The sequence below is a fragment of the Myxocyprinus asiaticus genome, chromosome 38 (assembly GCF_019703515.2).
Source record: "Myxocyprinus asiaticus isolate MX2 ecotype Aquarium Trade chromosome 38, UBuf_Myxa_2, whole genome shotgun sequence".
Taxonomy (NCBI): domain Eukaryota; kingdom Metazoa; phylum Chordata; class Actinopteri; order Cypriniformes; family Catostomidae; genus Myxocyprinus; species Myxocyprinus asiaticus.
This window is the reverse complement of record NC_059381.1, coordinates 30,358,603-30,376,348: the sequence shown is the minus strand read 5'-3', so window position 1 is coordinate 30,376,348 and position 17,746 is coordinate 30,358,603. Positions and strand designations below refer to the sequence as shown.

Below are 17,746 nucleotides of genomic sequence, written 5' to 3'. Positions count from 1 at the left end.
AAAGAAGACTTGAGATCATATGATCATATGACCAGCTCAATATAACTTCCTTTATCTCAATTATCCCCTGAAATTGGATGCTTTCACTCATGGAATAAATGAATAATGGCTGACTGTGAATAGTGCGTCACATCGGTAATTGAGAACTTCTGTTTTTGCGCCATACTGCATCTACGTCGAGTGGCAGCGCAATATAAACTATTGTTTCTGAGTACACCTTTAAAGATACATTTCTGTCTGATCTGACCCTTTTTTTTATTATTATTAGGTTACAATTACTTTCATTGGTGTAACCTAATACAGTAGATTTGATTTAGTCATATTAAAAAATACATTTGAGCAGTAAATGACCAGATAATTTAGATGAAATACATGAAGCTAATTTAAAGGTGCACTCAGTAATTTTTCCTCATTAAAAAAGTTTAACACCTAAAACAATGAATTGTAATTTTTAAACACACACACACACACACACACATATATATATATATATATATAAGCATGAGCACATGAATTGAAGAATCCAGTGGTATCAGTAACCTTATAAAATATTTTGTATTCATCATGGAGAGGGTCTTCCCATGGGGGCTGCCATGTTAAGTTCACATGACCAGTCAAATACTACTCGCTATTTGCTTATTGGACACTTTAAATTTGTATAGGGAATTTCTACAATGGCATCTGTGACTGAAAACTATTGATTTTGAATGATACTGCATCCACGGCGCTAGATGTCACTGCAAGTCCTAGATGACACAAGTTACTGAGTGCACCTTTAAGTTGTCATTTTTTTTTTAAAAGTGTAGGGCTTATGTTTTTCATTAATAATAAATTCTAAATCACAAATAATCATGAATTCAGAATAAATATACCATCTTTTCCACTTTCCCACAACACTGCAAACCATACAGCTCTAAAGGTTGTCTTGAGCTAAGAGGTGAATCAACTGTATGACTTTTAGAAGAACCTCTGTTTGAGGTCTCTTTGCTATATGAATTCACAAACTTGAACTTTGGTATGTAGCGAAAGACACAACTTCTCACATCTTGAGCATACGTATGAATGGAAGTGAATGGAACACCAAGTCAAGACTTTCAGTTTGATTGTAAGATGAACGAGGTAAACACATGTACCATGAAAATAACTACAGCAAAACGCTGAAAGTCTCCATCTCAGTTTTATTACTCAAAGAAAAGAAAACAAAACCTACCAAGATGTCCATAGGGGTGTTTTATTCATTGCGGCATGTGCAAGGCTGTGATTAGTGTCTGTTGCCATTTTAAAACAACGTTCAACATCATTTATAGCTGCCGATTTGTGATTACGTTACCTATGGAGTTGCTAGAAATGTTTAAAAATAGATTTGAAGAGGCAGCATTTTATTTTCAATTGATACGTGTCATTTTTCATCATTGTATTTACAAGCATGCTTGCTTCAGATGTGCATAAGGGTACTTTTCATTTTCTTTTTTGTCACTAAAAATGTCTCCACGTATTAACAATGCCGGGATAGCAAACGCTAAAGCATTTTTACAAGTCTTTATAAACAAAGGTAAAAACAGAATGGGGGAGTACTGTAATACTGTTTATAGCTACATCAAATGAACACTTTTTTTTTTACTTTTTAAGTTGAGCAACAGAGAAAACATTGTCAAGGGGCAAATGGAGATGTACAAAGAACTTGTTTCAAGATCACTTCAGCATCCGTTTGAAATGCTGATTAAAATACAATGGAAACAACAAAACCAGATAATAAAATGAACACCAGATAATAAACATGAGGCAGGAACGACAAGGTGAGGACAATATTTCTACACTTTCTAAAAAAAATACAACAAATTAGAAAAAGGACACAGGTTGACATAGAGTCCCTTCTTATAAAGACAAAACAACAAATGTAGTTTATTAAAAAAGCACACTCATCTTATCTGGAGTCTTTATAACATTGTCCACAAAGTATTTGTTTCTTTTGTCCCAGGACCATAAAGAAGATCTATGGACAAAGTTGTCTAGAGACACGTCAAGACTGTTGTGCTATTGAGAATCACTTGCGCACAGAATCATGTGGGATCAGCAGATAACACTCAATAATAATAATATTAATAATAATAATAATAATAAAATAAAAGGGAGATACGTTTAGAGGAGGGTAATGCGGTGTGCTTCACAAAAAGATAGGTAATTCATCAGGTAATGCACTTTTATACAGAAAAAAGAATTATTTTAGTCTCAAAAATGTGTGGGATGTAGAAGTAGTCAAAAAATGAGACTTTTATACAAGTTGGTGTGCGGTGTTGAAAGGTCGCCAACAGCAGTGCTCCAGACACACACACACTCACACACGTGTCTTAGGAGGACTGCAAACACACTGCACCGCAACACACATACATGTACATACACACTCAAGTCCTGTACATGGGTTTCAGGTGACTGCTGTGCACCTGCACCTCTTTGCCTTTGAGAAAAAACCCCACAAACGCCACCCATCTGTCTGTACGGTGATCTGTCCGTCTGTCTTGGTTGTGGGACTACAGAAGGCAGAGGTTCGTCTCAGTACATGATGGGAGGTTTGGAGTAGGATCTGTTTTCTGTAATAAGAGGAAAAACACAGTTACTAGTGTTATATACAGATTAAGCCACATTGTATTTACTGCATTCATAAGCATTATCTGTTTAACGCAAAATAGTCTTAAGACAACTCGTAATAAATTTATACGAAATGGCGAAATCGTAAGATTTCGTATGACTTGGCTCATACAAAAAGGTACGACTTTAACACCAACCAGTCAACAAATAGAATTTCAAATTGATACAATGCAGGCATCAAATATTTGCTAGCCTCATATCCAACACTTTATTTTAAGAAAGGAAACGTCTGTGAACACATCTGGTTACCCATTCCAATTTATTTATGCATTACAAATGACTGATGTACACTATATTGCCAAAAGTATTCGCTCATCTGCCTTTAGACGCATATGAACTTAAGTGACATCCCATTCTTAATCCATAGGGTTTAATATGACATCGGCCCACCCTTTGCAGCTATAACAGCTTCAACTCTTCTGGGAAGGCTTTCCAAAAGGTTTAGGAGTGTGTTTATGGGAATATTTAACCATTCTTCCAGAAGCGCATTTGTGAGGTCAGACACTGATGTTGGACGAGAGGGCCTGGCTCGCAGTCTTCGCTCTAATTCATCCCAAAGGTGCTCTATCGGGTTGAGGTCAGGACTCTGTGCAGGCCAGTCAAGTTCTTCCACACCAAACTCGCTCATCCATGTCTTTATGGACCTTGCTTTGTGCACTGGTGCGCAGTCATGTTGGAACAGGAAGGGGCCATCCCCAAACTGTTCCCACAAAGTTGGGCGCATGGAATTGTCCAAAATCTCTTGGTATGCTGAAGCATTCAGAGTTCCATTCACTGGAACTAAGGGGCCAAGCCCAGCTCCTGAAAAACAACCCCACACCATAATCCCCCCTCCACCAAACTTCACAGTTGGCACAATGCAGTCAGACAAGTACCGTTCTCCTGGCAACCGCCAAACCCAGACTCATCCATCAGATTGCCAGATGGAGAAGCGTGATTCGTCACTCCAGAGAACACGTCTCCACTGCTCTAGAGTCCAGTGGCGACGTGCTTTACACCACTGCATCCGACGCTTTGCATTGCACTTGGTGATGTATGGCTTGGATGCACCTGCTCGGCCATGGAAACCCATTCCATGAAGCTCTCTACGCACTGTTCTTGAGCTAATCTGAAGGCCACATGAACTTTGGAGGTCTGTAGTGATTGACTCTGCAGAAAGTTGGCGACCTCTGCGCACTATGCGCCTCAGCATCCGCTGACCCCGCTCTGTCATTTTACGTGGCCTGCCACTTCGTGGCTGAGTTGCTGTCATTCCCAATCGCTTCCACTTTGTTATAATACCACTGACAGTTGACTGTGGAATATTTAGTAGCGAGGAAATTTCACGACTGGACTTGTTGCACAGGTGGCATCCTATCACAGTACCACGCTGGAATTCACTGAGCTCCTGAGAGCGGCCCATTCTTTCACAAATGTTTGTAGAAGCAGTCTGCATGCCTAGGTGCTTCATTTTATACACCTGTGGCCATGGAAGTGATTGAAACACCTGAATTCAATTATTTGGATGGGTGAGCGAATACTTTTGGCAATATAGTGTATGTCAATAACCTGTAAATACGCTTCCCTTTTCTCGTTCCAAACACTGATGTTTTATTTCTTCCATCCTACACAATTTATTTTCCTATTAAAATCATGGTTTACATTTAGGGTTTATGTAAGGTGTAGTCTTTATTGTTGGGTTTAGGTTTAGGGTTTCGGTTAGGGGTTAAAATGGGAAAATCGAAAGAACGCTTGCTCCCTGATGTTTTGTTTCCTTTCGTGGTACACAATAATGGTTTAGGGTTTAGGTAAGGGGCTAGACTTAAAGCAAAAAACTATGCCATTACGTTTAGCCTAACTTTTGCTTATTTTTCTCTATGGGAGTCGTATGTTTTGTATGGGCCAACTTGTACAATTTCTAAAAATGTTACAATCTTGTTTTATTATTGCGACTTGTAATGAGTCCGGGTTGGTTTTACGGCATTGACATTTATGGTTTTCAAGCAACGTTACGAACAACCATATTAATGATAGCAACTTTGTGGTCTAAATATTGTATATCAGCTGTTTTACAAAGGCTTCGAACATGGCTCATCCAATCAGATTTCAGACGCGGAACTATAGTTACTACTGAATATCAGAGCTGAAATAAAAATATAGTTTTTGTGGCCCACCTGAAAATTAAAAACATTTCAAATGCATATTTCCACCACCCTTGATAGAATCGTGCCAAGCCTTTTTAACCATCATACAGTAATTAAGAATGGAACAAAAACAAAGACATAAATGTCTTTCATCTTGAAAACTTATTAAGTTTGGAGAATGAATCATGTTGTGTTTGCAGTGGTTGTGAAGCACTAGATCAGACAAACAGCTGGTGACTGAGGAGCAGGAGTGCTGCAGTTAATCGCAGAGCTCACAGCACACTGTCATACAGGAAGCAGTTCATTAGGACTCGAGTGCCCATTTCTGCAAGCACCAACAGATGAGCTCATATGTATGCAGAATGTAAACAAAACAGCACTTGAGGTGCATGGAAGGCAAGTGGGAGAGAGAGGGTTTACACCTGTGAATACTCTATATAGACCAGTGGCTCACAACTGGTTTTGTTTCAGGACTTCTGGATTTTACATTCAACATCAAGTGGTGACCCAACACACTATTACATTTGTTTATCGTACAAAAAACTAAACAAAACAAACAAAAAAAATGTCCTTAAAGGAATAGTTCACCCTAAAATGATTATTCTCTCATAATTTATCCTTATGCCGTCTCAATCGTATGACTTCTATCTACTGCGGAACACAAACGGAGGCATTTTGATGGAGATATTTTGTGAATATATCCACACAATGCAAGTCAGTGGGGTCCAAAACTTGCAAGCTCCAAAAATCGAGCTTCAAATCATGATCGCCAAGGAGACTGCAGATGTCAAGATTTATAGTAAAAAAGGTTTTACATTTTGGTCTCACATAAAACCGATCATAGCACTTTAGAAAGATATGAATTAAACCACTCGAGTTGTATATCCTCACTGACTTGCACTGCATGGATATTTAGGGCCCTATGAATTCCATGATGCGGAAAACATGCATAAAAATGGAATTAATTTTAAACGCAGAATGTCACAGAATTTTACATATCTGGAATAAAATTAATGAATTAATTAATGTGTTAATGTTCAATTAATCAAATTAAAATCGTGATGTGTGATCCACAAAAGGCTGTGATTTTAATAAATATACAGTCAGAATATGCTGCATGCTTCAAAGGTAATGTGTGAAGCCAGCTGCTCATACATTCATAACACCTCATTGAAGCGTGCAGCACATGCAGACTATATATCTATATAATTCAATCGCAGCCTTTTTCGGTTTAATAAGCACATTTAAGCGATATAGCTAACTGCTTATATGAGGTGTGAAGCTGTCGTCAAAAACATACAAACTCAAATTGCTTTTTTGGCTTTCCACCAAAATAAAATCTCAATTTAACTGTTACTTACGTGTGAAATTGAAGAAACTGTAACAGAAATATACTACTACTGTAAAGTAAAATGTAATTTTCAATGTAGTACAATATTAATAATAATTAAATAATAATTACATTATTGCTGTTGTACTGAATAAAAGTTTTCATCAATGTTTTCATTAAAACTGTGATGCTCTGCTCAGCAGCTGAATAAAATACAATGATAATTCTCATGGCCTTTGATGGCAACAACAAACTATATGGGAAGTGTTGTCTCCCTTTTAAAAGGGACAATTATTTATTTCCTTATCCAAACAATGCACGCTTCTATGGTTTCTCTGCTGTCTATAAGAACAGATCTGCAACCCACCAGTTGAGGAAACACTGCTATAGACCACCACAAATCTGTCAACTTTTAATCATGACTTTAGAAGGTTCAGTTTGTCATAAGGTTATATAAAAGTTACATTTTTATTTGATGATTTGAGAAACTTTAAACTTTAAAATTGAATTGTTTTCTCATGTACAGCTCACTTTGTTTATAAACATACGTGGACAGTGCATGCTGAATGCAGGAATGTGTATGCTGTATAAACACATCACATACATGAAATATAATGTATGATTGGCACACTGAAGCCTGCTAGAGGTGAAGAGATAGAGAGATGCTGTGAAGACATAAATAGAAGGGGAGTATTTCACTTGCTCTGAAATATGAGTTATGAGTAATATCCTCAAGTGCTATTAATTGAGTCCAGTGGATGACAGCAGACTAAATCTGCCATGATGAAGCTGCACCCATGAGACAGAGGTGCAGATAGTTCATACACTTAAGATAGAGACCTGACAGGTGTTTAGTTAGGCAGGGGCTTGGACAACATACTAATTTTGAGTGCTTCATAAAAATTCATTTCAAGACAACAAGAATATTTACATATTTAACTGAAAACCTTCAACTTACCATACAGAAAATTGTGCTGTAATTAAAACAATTTTGATAATCATTTAAGCTGTCAATTATTTGTCCGATTAATTGGATAAAGGCAGATTATATTTCCAATATTTTATCACAAGCATTATTTAACATCTTGTCCATTGCTCTTCTTCAAACTGTTCATATTTAAGGCTATAACAAAAAATGTAAATGTTCAGTGTACATTTTGTGAACATGTATTTAAAATATAATTATAACTTTAAATACAACATATATTTTTATATTATTATTTTATCATGTAAAATAAAGTGTTAAAATATACCCAACTAATGGATAACAACCATTGTTGGGTGAAATCTGGTTACAAAGTAATTATTTACTGTATTTTTCTTACTTTTGAAGCCAAAAAGCAGTGCAACACATTACATTTTACATTCTTGTAATCAGATTACAGTTACTGACTTTCAATTAAGGTAGGTACTTTTAAGTACATTACTTGGGCTACACACATTTTTAAGATAATATTTATGTTGAATACATTTTAAATATGAATTTGTTTGTTCATACTGTATGCATGTCTATTTGCGTTTCTGTGACAGATAAAGGGTGTGACAAAGACGGAGGAAATACAGATATTATTTTGAATTTGAGCGGAGACAGTGTTTTAAAAAAGTAACTTAAAAGTAATATGATTACTTTTTCAATGAAGTAATCAGATTACAGTTTTTAGACAAGTAATTATTCATTTTCAGTGGATTACTTTTTGAGGAATTTACCCAACACTGATAAAGACATTGTCATCAACAAATTTCATTATTAATTTTGATCAGTTTTACATTTTTTAATAATGTTAATTTGTGTAATATCTCCACCACTAGCATCACCAAACAGAATTAGAAAAATAAAGGCTGTTTTCAAACAGGTTTACTGAACTGCTGCCAGAGATGAGGTCAGCCCTATGTATCACTGGTTCTCTTGCCCCACATGTAGGATTCTGTAAATAGATGCATGTGGAAATGAGCGTGGTCCTCCTTTGGGACAACCTCCTCACCCACACACTCCATTTTTAAAACTGCTCCCCTCCCCGTAACCCCTGTTTCAATTATTCACTCAATGCTCTGCATGCTGCCCTCTTTGGCAAAACAAAAATCACAGCCAAATCTTCCTCATCGTGATTACTCATCCTCATTATATCACTGCATGAATAGTATTCAGATTTTGCTTCTGTGGAAAGAAATTGGTACTTTTATTCACCAAAGTGGCATTCAACTGATCACAGTGTATAGTCAGGACATTAATAATGTAAAAAATTACTATTACAATTTGAAATTTTTTTCAGAACTTCTTAAACTACTTCAAAGAGTTCTCATCAAAAAATCCTCCACGTGCAGCAATGACAGCTTTGCAGATCCTTGGCATTCCAGCTGTCAGTTTGTCCAGATACTCAGGTGACATTTCACCCCACGCTTCCTGCAGCACTTGCCATAGATGTGGCTGTCTTGTCGGGCACTTCTCACACACCTTACAGTCTAGTTGATCCCACAAAAGCTCAATGGGGTTAAGATCCATAACACTCTTTTCCAATTATCTGTTGTCCAATGTCTGTGTTTCTTTGCCCACTCTAACCTTTTCTTTTAGTTTTTCTGTTTCAAAAGTGGCTTTTTCTTTGCAATTCTTCCCATAACTGACCACGAGGAGGTTACCCCATGTGACTCTACCCTCCCTAGCAACCGGGCCAATTTGGTTGCTTAGGAGACCTGGCTGGAGTCACTCAGCATGCCCTGGGATTCGAACTAGCGAACTCCAGGGGTGGTAGCCAGCGTCTTTACCACTGAGCTACCCAGGCCCCCCTGGAATGACGCATTTTTAGAGCACTGGGGAAAAACACATACCTTTAAGCGGAGTTCAGTTTGTTCTTCCAACATGGTGCGGCTTCTTAATTATATTTTCACCTCATCTCTCTCCTTTAGTTCCCTCTCTCCCTTCACTACTCCACACTTCTCTTAATCAGCTTGTAAAATGATGTCACTTTCTTTTTTGTTCAGCAGTTTTGTGTTAGCACCACTTGTCTTGATTAATCAGAAAAGGCACGGGTCATCGTAATGGCCCACCACAGGGGTGGAACCTGAGAAAGCTCAAAAAGCTTTTAGGCCGACGAGTGCGATCTAGGCAAGGACAATCAAACCTAATGAAATCAGCTGTCACTGCTAAGCTTGCAAAACTGTGAAGTCCAACTTGGGAGAGAAGCACAGGCTAATTAGATTTTAGCTGGCTGTAATGGATAAATGTGGTGAGGCTCGGTAGCTCAGGGAGGGGTGGAGCGGACAACAGACTTCATACACAAACTCCCCAGGTGGGTCAGCTGCCAGACTCTGTAAGCTGATTGCACGCACACACACACACATACACACACACACACACATACACATACACACACCTTTCCTCTTTCAACTTGATGGAACTTCTAGATAAAGAAGTGTTGAGATAAAGTGATGATCCGAGAGATTGTGGGATCATTACAACCTTGGGTTTTTGCTTCCTGGACAAAATCGAGCATTCTGTACACAATTGATCTGATAGATTTGATCTGATATTTCAGCATGTTTGTTGTTTAACTCTAGAACACATATGTGGGTTAAAAATTGCACAGCCATCTACTTTTTGACTGTTTTATTTTCGTAAAGTGGTCTTTTGATCTGCCACTCCAGGTATTCCTCAATTAAGGTGTCTTTGACCATGAAAATTGACCTTTTTAACATTTTATATGAATATTTTTGTAATTATAAGAGAATTTGCATCACTACTCTTAGAATGTATATGAGGGTCCTATTTGACCCATACGTCTTTACTATGGTGTTTAATGCATTTACCACTGGTATTGCTTGAGTAATACATTGATTTCAGTTTCCATTTGTTATGTAATTAAATATATGTTTACATTCATATTTATGTGTCGTTCGCAATCAAGTTGCCATTCAGCTGATGCTTTTATCCAAAGTATATGACATTATGCCCATTACAGGGACAGTCGCCATAGAGCAAAATGAGGTTAGATGCATTGTCACAGCAAGGGCGCAACAGTCAAAGACGTCCATTTAGCGCATGTGTACATAGAAAAAACAATTGAAAAACAATGCAGATGCATGCAAAAGCAAGTTTGGAGTGAATGGGCCCTAATACTGCCTTTTAGCCATGAATATATTCACAAAATAACACTGCCTCTTGTAGTGTTTTCACAATACCAAAATTTCAGTAGTCGGTACCAGTAACAGTAACATTTCACGATTCTCAATACCAAATGCTATTGAACACACTCCTGTAGCCTATTAAATTGTTACATTTCAATGTTAAAAAAATAGCACATTGGGGGCCTGGGTAGCTCAGTGGTAAAAGATGCTGGCTACCACCCCTGGAGTTCGCTAGTTCGAATCCCAGGGTGTGCTGAGTGACTCCAGCCAGGTCTCCTAAGCAACCAAATTGGCCCGGTTGCTAGGGTGGGTAGAGTCACATGGGGTAACCTCCTCGTGGTCGCTATAATGTGGTTCGTTCTCGGTGGGGCACGTGGTGAGTTGAGCGCGGATGCTGCGGTGGATGGCGTGAAGTCTCCGTGGCAACGCGCTCAACATGCCACGTGATAAGATGTGTGGGTTGATGGTCTCAGACGCGCAGGCAACTGTGATTCATCCTCTGCCACCTGGATTGAGGTGAATCACTACGCCACCACGAGGACTTAGAGCACATTGGGAATTGGGCATTCCAAATTGGGTGAAAAAATAAATAAATAAAAATAGCACGCTTTCTTAGTGTTTCTTAATTAAGCAAACATTGCTTCGTTTTTTTTTTTTTTTTTTAAGTAGAACCCTATAAAATATATTTTTTGAAATCATTTTATTTTTTTTCCCAAATTCCAAATGTTTTTTTTATTTATTTTTTTTATGTTTAATTACATTTCATTATCAAAATAAAATGAATCAAAACTTCAATCAAATGAAAATATAAAAATTACTTTCAACATACATTTAAATTTTTTTTTAATTTTTTTTTTATCAAATGAAGTGGTTTTGTAAAGATCATAAAACATAATCCAAAATACACATTGGTCTTATTTTTGTCAAATAAAGTGCTCAAAAGAGCATCACATTATAAATAAAAAACATTGATGAAAGCTATTCAGTACAACAGCACTCTTGCTTCAGAGATATAGGTTCAAATAATAATAATAAAAATATATTTTACTAAAAACAGTAATATATTTCTGTCACACTTTCTTACATTTCACACTTCAAGTTCTTATTTTGAATCAAACTTTTATTTTGACATGAGGGCTTTTACAGTTCTGTGTTTTGACGGTAGTTTCACACTTCCAGATTAGACGTTGGTTATGTGGCCCAGTGCGATTATTGAATTCAGCACAAAATGCTGCATTTAATTGTAAACTATATAGTCTACAGGCGCTGCACATGTCACAGTGAATGAGCGCTCTCTGCTGTCAATAAGCACAGCGTACGATGCTCAGAAAATGTGATGTTTACAGCTTATGAGCAGCTACACACATTCACTTTACAGCACACAACACATGCAGACTATATATTGATTTAATCAAATCTCATCCATTTGTGGTTTAATAATCACACTAGGACATATCACAGTTTTAATTTGATCGTGTTCATTTAAGTGTAAATGAGTCAATGAGAAAGCACACTCAAATGAGCGTGTGAGCATTTGTAAGCAGCCGTCTGTCAGTCAGATTGAATTGACTCTGTGCTCAGTACTACCGGTGGTACTGCAGATACACTGGTATCATTACATCTTTTCTGTTTTAGTATCGACTTGGTACTGAAGTACTAGTACATTAGACATCACAAGTCTCTTGTAACTTATTCTTTAAATATAAACCCTTGAAACAATTGAGATTAATTAAAGTCAATGCTCTAATCAACACTTTTCACAATTAGTTAATTGTTGTAATCACAGTCTCGATTAATATACAATTAGTTGTGTAGCTTTGAACTGTACTGAAACTGTCAGTTTTTAAGGACTTCGAGTGTTTTGTTTTTTTTTTGTTTTTTTTTTTCGTTGTAGGGCACTGTATGAGCATAACTGTTGAAGGGATAGGTCAAAGAACTGTATCAAATCAATTAGTGAGACTATTTGGCACCTTGTGTTGGCCTCTGCATTATGGGTGTAAATAATGATCTTCGTGTTTCCTGATTCTGTTGGTTGCTCTAAAGGTCAGGGCCATTGTGACAGAGCTCTAACACTAATCCCTTCTGTTATGCTTACATTAGTGATGGCGCGACTCTGAGCCACAGCAGCGTTCAAGCAGACAACATGGAATTACATCGAAGGGGTTAGAGAGTGCTTGGATTAAGACAAGATAGAGTCTAAAATCTAGACAGCACTTTCTTGATCTGGCAATCTCTAATCTAAACAGATTGACTTTGATTTTAACGTAATTTTTTTATCAGTCCGCAAGGAACCAAAGTCGTGTTAATGACAATGAGTGTATTTGAGGTTGAGGTTGAAATTTGCCAAATTAATGTTTTTTATGCTGGTCTATTGTTGTGGTGTAATCTATTTCAGATAAACCTGCCCCTAAACATCACATAAAAACAAAATGAACAATAGTTTATCGCTTTACATGTTGGGAAGATTGTGTTTCCTGTATAAATAGGTGGTTCTTGGCCAGAATAAGCTGCAGTGTGGACCAGACCTTTTACCTTTGAGTACTGAACATTTCTCCAGACACGTGTTACTTGACGTCTCATGGGATTCGACAAGTGCATGCTCCATTCTGTCTCAAGATGTCAGCGAACAAAATAACAATTTACATATTTCTCTGTCTAGTCTGAGGTTGCATGTCTTTGATCTGCTTTTTAGTACATCTAACCTGTAGTTGAAATTTACAGACTTTGAAACCAGAGATGTGCCACAGATTTAGGGTAAACTTTGTCTCTGACTCAACCGGAAAACCTACGATCACCCGGCGATGACCTCCTCACACTGTGAGTGAACCCTGGGGCCACCACAAAGACACAAAGCAATATCTACTGCGCAAATGCTTCAGCAGTGCTCTGTTACAGCAGAAGAAAAATGGACGTCTCTTTATTTGCAGACTGTGAAATTGGCTAATAGGAGAAAAAAACATTTTCACTGTAGCACTTTGCAGCCCATTTCCACTGCATCTTCTGTAAACATATGCATTTATTCACCTTCCCCCTGCTTCACATTTCAATAAGATGTACAGCAGCAGGTCTTTAATTCGCCGTCAGACATGTTGATAATAGATCCCATTTATCAAACACAACTTTTGGCCAGATTTGGGAGGCTGGCTAGTAGGGAAGGGGGGAAGACAGATGTAACAGGGATAAGAATTAAACTGTATGAGTGTGTCATAAACTGTATGAGTCTGCCAAATGCGTAAATATAAATGTATGAGTGTGTGCAGAATGGTTGTAAAGCACCATTGAATCTCTGAGAAAAGAAGCGAGAAAGGCGAAAACATCAGTTTGTAATCTCCCTCCTGAAAAAGTCTTCAAAGGGGACCAATAAAATGTAAAGCAAGTTCAGGGATTGACTCTGGTTACTGTTCTGGACGTTTTGTGCAGGAAGAAGCCCCTATCTGTGGCCCCTAGAGCACAGGGAGTGAGTGGGGCCTCTGGACCATATGTACAGCACATGGCTGGTTGCATATTCTGAACCGTTTCTACCCTTCATTCAAACACCACACCGATTTAGCCCAGGAGTCTTAAACATCCTTTAGAGCATTACAACAGCTGACGATATGATGTCAGGTCTTTATTTGCAGGTTGACTTTCGTAGTTTCTTGTAGTTACACCTCTGATTGAGAGCTTACGTAGAGCTTACGAGCTATGTAAGCGCTGAATCAGAGGTGTAACTACAAGAAACGATGAAAGTTACAAAAACTAGTCTACTACTTATATAAGCATCTCCCTTATTTACCTTATGCGCCAAAGAAACTAGCGTACAGCCATATTATTTTTGTCTTTGATCTTCCAGTCTAGCGCATTCTACAGTATATAGATTTATATGGTGTTGATGTCAAAGTGTAATTAGTTAGCGAAGTGGATTTATGGGTTATATAGTTGCCAAAATGTATCATGAGTATTTTAAAGTGTTCAGGGGATGTCATAAAAACTGGATGCAGAGTGGGGAGATTTTAAAACAAGAGTACTTCATTCTTAAACACACAAGATCTTACATTCACTCTGTGGACGTACTGATGTGCCGCTGTGCTCATGAAACTCCAAGAGATAGTCATTAAATATATCTCTGTAAGAAACCTCTGACAATATTCTCATGTCATTCACCCATCGTGTTATTGTTAAGGTGAGCAGTTATACTGGGACAGGGGAAGGGGTGCTACTATATTTATAAACACACACACACACACATATATATATATATATAAAAGTGTACGTTTTATTTTAGATTCCGTTTACAACTAATCACATTTAGCCTCTTAAAAATGTGGGGTGAAAAAACAGTTTTAAAAAGTACAAATTATTTCCTTTAATATTATGAACTTGCATATGAAATAATACGAGCTGTCCTTTTTGAAATTTCATGTCAACTAACATTTTATCACAAATTATTAACAAGTTGAAACCCTTTAAATTAAGGAGAATTACACGTATAACAATGAAACGGTTGTATCACGAAAAAGTGCAGTGTATCATAGCTGTCTGAATGTGATCGTAGGGCTGCTTGTTGGATAATAGTCTTTGTCTCTTCAGACATATTTCTCATCACAACTTTGGTAAAGTGTGATTGGCAGGGTAAATTAAAGGGGGTCGCACACCGGACGTGTCTGGTGGACAACATGGCGTTTTCTAAAATTCAAAACAATTATTTATTTTCTACAAAAGGTACGCACACACCGTCACCACTCAGCGGCAAAATTCTGAAGAGCCACGGAGTGCAAGTCACATAGTTTTACATTAAATTCGACCCAAATCATTATGACAAAGATTATTTATTCTAGTATAACTGGATGATATATTGTATATCTTTCATAGAGCCTACACAATGTATTTTCAGTAACAACTACAGCTCTGGAAAAAATTAAGAGACCACTGCTTAATTATCAGTTTCTCTGGATTTACTATTTATAGGTATATATTTGAGTAAAATTTACATTTTTGTTTTATTCTATGAAGTGCTGACAACATTTCTTCCAAATTCCAAATAAAAATATTGTCATTTAGAGCATTTATTTGCAGAAAATGACAACTGGTCAAAATAACAACAAAGATGCAGTGTTTTCAGACCTCAAATAATGCAAAGAAAACAAGTTAATATTCATTTTTAAACAACACAAATGTTTTAACTTAGGAAGAGTTCAGAAATCAGTATTTGGTGGAATAACCCTGATTTTCAATCACAGCTTTCATGTGTCTTGGCATGGTCCCTACCAGTCTTTCACATTGCTGTTGGGTGACTTTATGCCACTCCTGATGCAAAAATTCAAGCAGCTCGGCTTTGTTTGATGGCTTGTGGCCATCCATCTTCCTCTTGATCACATTCCAGAGGTTTTCAATGGGGTTCAGGTCTGGAGATTGGGCTGGTCATGACAGGGTCTTGATCTGGTGGTCCTCCATCCACACTTTGATTGACCTGGCTGTGTGGCATGGAGCATTGTCCTGCTGGAAAAACCAATCCTCAGGGTTGAGGAACATTGTCAGAGCAGAAGAAAGCAAGTTTTCTTACAGGATAACTTTGTACTTGGCTTGATTTATGCGTCCTTCACAAAGACGAATCTGTCAGATTCCAGCCTTGCTGAAGCACCCCCAGCAGGACAATGCTTCATGCCACACAGCCAGGTCAATCAAGGTGTGGATGGAGGACCACCGGATCAAGACCCTGTCATGGCCAGCCCAATCTCCAGACCTGAACCCCATTGAAAACCACTGGAATGTGATCAAGAGGAAGATGGATGGCCACAAGCCATCAAACAAAGCCGAGCTGCTTGAATTTTTGCACCAGGAGTGGCATAAAGTCACAATGTGAAAGACTGGTAGAGAGCATGCCAAAATGCATGAAAGCTGTGATTGAAAATCAGGGTTATTCCACCAAATATTGATTTCTGAACTCTTCCTAAGTTAAAACATTAGTATTGTGTTGTTTAAATTTTCTTTGCATTATTCAAGGTCTGAAAACACTGCATATTTTTTGTTATTTTGACCAGTTGTCATTTTCTGCAAATAAATGCTCTAAATGACAATATTTTTATTTGGAATTTGGGAGAAATGTTGTCAGTACTTTATAAAATAAAACAAAAATGTTCATTTTACTCAAACACACACCTATCAATAGTAAATCTAGAGAAACTGATAATTTAGCAGTGGTCTCTTAATTTTTTCAAGAGCTGTATGTCTTTTTGTGGACAGCTTGAATTAAAAAGACCTTATCATGGCTACATAAAGAGAAATATCATAATAAACACTGCGCAGTTACACCGGTTTAACTAATCTGCATCTGCGCCACTTCAGCCCATCCTGTGTGTGTGTGTGTGTGTGTGTGTGTGTGTGTGTGTGTGTGTGTGTGTGTGTGTGTGTGTGTGTCGTGACCACGACCAGCTTCAATAAATGGTATATTGTCCTCTTGTGGTCTTCCAACGCTATTACACCAGACTGTTAAACAGACGCCAACTGAGTGAGTTGGAAAACACGCCAGTTGGGCTTCTAATTTAATTGTTGGCTAATTTTAATATAGCGATGCCTCAAAAATCTATCAATAAAATAACGTGCCTATGAATAATCAATATTTTATGACATCCCTATTTTTTAATGAACGCTCGTACGACCGGAAATAAGCTTGCACACTTGTATTGCTCAAGCTTACAGATCATTTGGCCCAAAAAAGGTATCTTAAGGAATGGGTATACTTTGTTTTTGTGCGTTCCGGATCGCCTCGCGCCCAGCCGACCGCGTTGCCTTTCTGAGTATACTTTTCTGACCACGAACGAATAGGAACGCGTTCAACAAATGCGCACTACAACTGCTTTGTGACGGTCTTTTAGTACGGTCAATGGCCAGCGCATGCGCAGACAACGTGCACAGCCAAGGACAGTGTGCGCGAGTAAAGAAAATCTAGGCGGCACGCGAACAAGCCACATGGCTGTGCTGATTTCGCGATTTGCGTTATGCATACTGTGTGCGGAGCGATCCGCAACGCGCACACATGAAGTATACTTTAGCCTTTAGAAGGCTGCATTAATATGTTTATTAATTATAAGCTGCCAACGCAGGCTCACTTCGAGTCATTTAGTGCGCATCACATGCAGTATGTATAACATATTACCTTGTACAGCTGAGTTCTCTATCTGGTTGCCGTTATGTTCAGCCTTCACCTCTGGTATCACTGCCTCTAAAACCAAGTAAAATCATACAGTTAGAGCTCTCGCTACACACCATTTATCAGTAAAACTTGACAATAAGTTCGAGTTCTTCAAATTGAAACACAAATGCCATTTGAAGTTTTTAGCTACAAGTAGAAGAATTTATACTGCCAAAATGGGTCTGGTCAGGTTAAAGTCCACATTAAACAGCATCCCGACCCATTTTAGTTTCATAATGTGACACGTTTATGACAAACAGAATATTCAATGAGAAAAAAAATATGTAGTGTAGGATTTTATTTTATTTATCAGAAATTGAATGGATTGTGAAAAGTGGGTGTTACGTACCAGAAAGG

General features: G+C 37.8%; 1 protein-coding gene across 4 annotated transcripts in view; it reads right to left on the bottom strand.

Moving 5' to 3' along the window:
• Positions 1–1,158: 1,158 nt before the first annotated feature.
• The window catches only part of LOC127429056 (dachshund homolog 2-like), a 236,359-nt gene continuing 219,771 nt past the window's right edge, over positions 1,159–17,746 (bottom strand). For all 4 annotated transcript variants that reach the window (XM_051677811.1, XM_051677810.1, XM_051677813.1 and 1 more), the window contains 2 exons: positions 17,354–17,419; positions 1,159–2,588 (listed from right to left, as the gene is read on the bottom strand). In XM_051677811.1, coding sequence (XP_051533771.1) covers positions 2,551–2,588; positions 17,354–17,419 — 104 coding nt within the window. In that variant the 3' untranslated portion in view covers positions 1,159–2,550. The remainder of the gene's footprint in view (positions 2,589–17,353; positions 17,420–17,746) is intronic.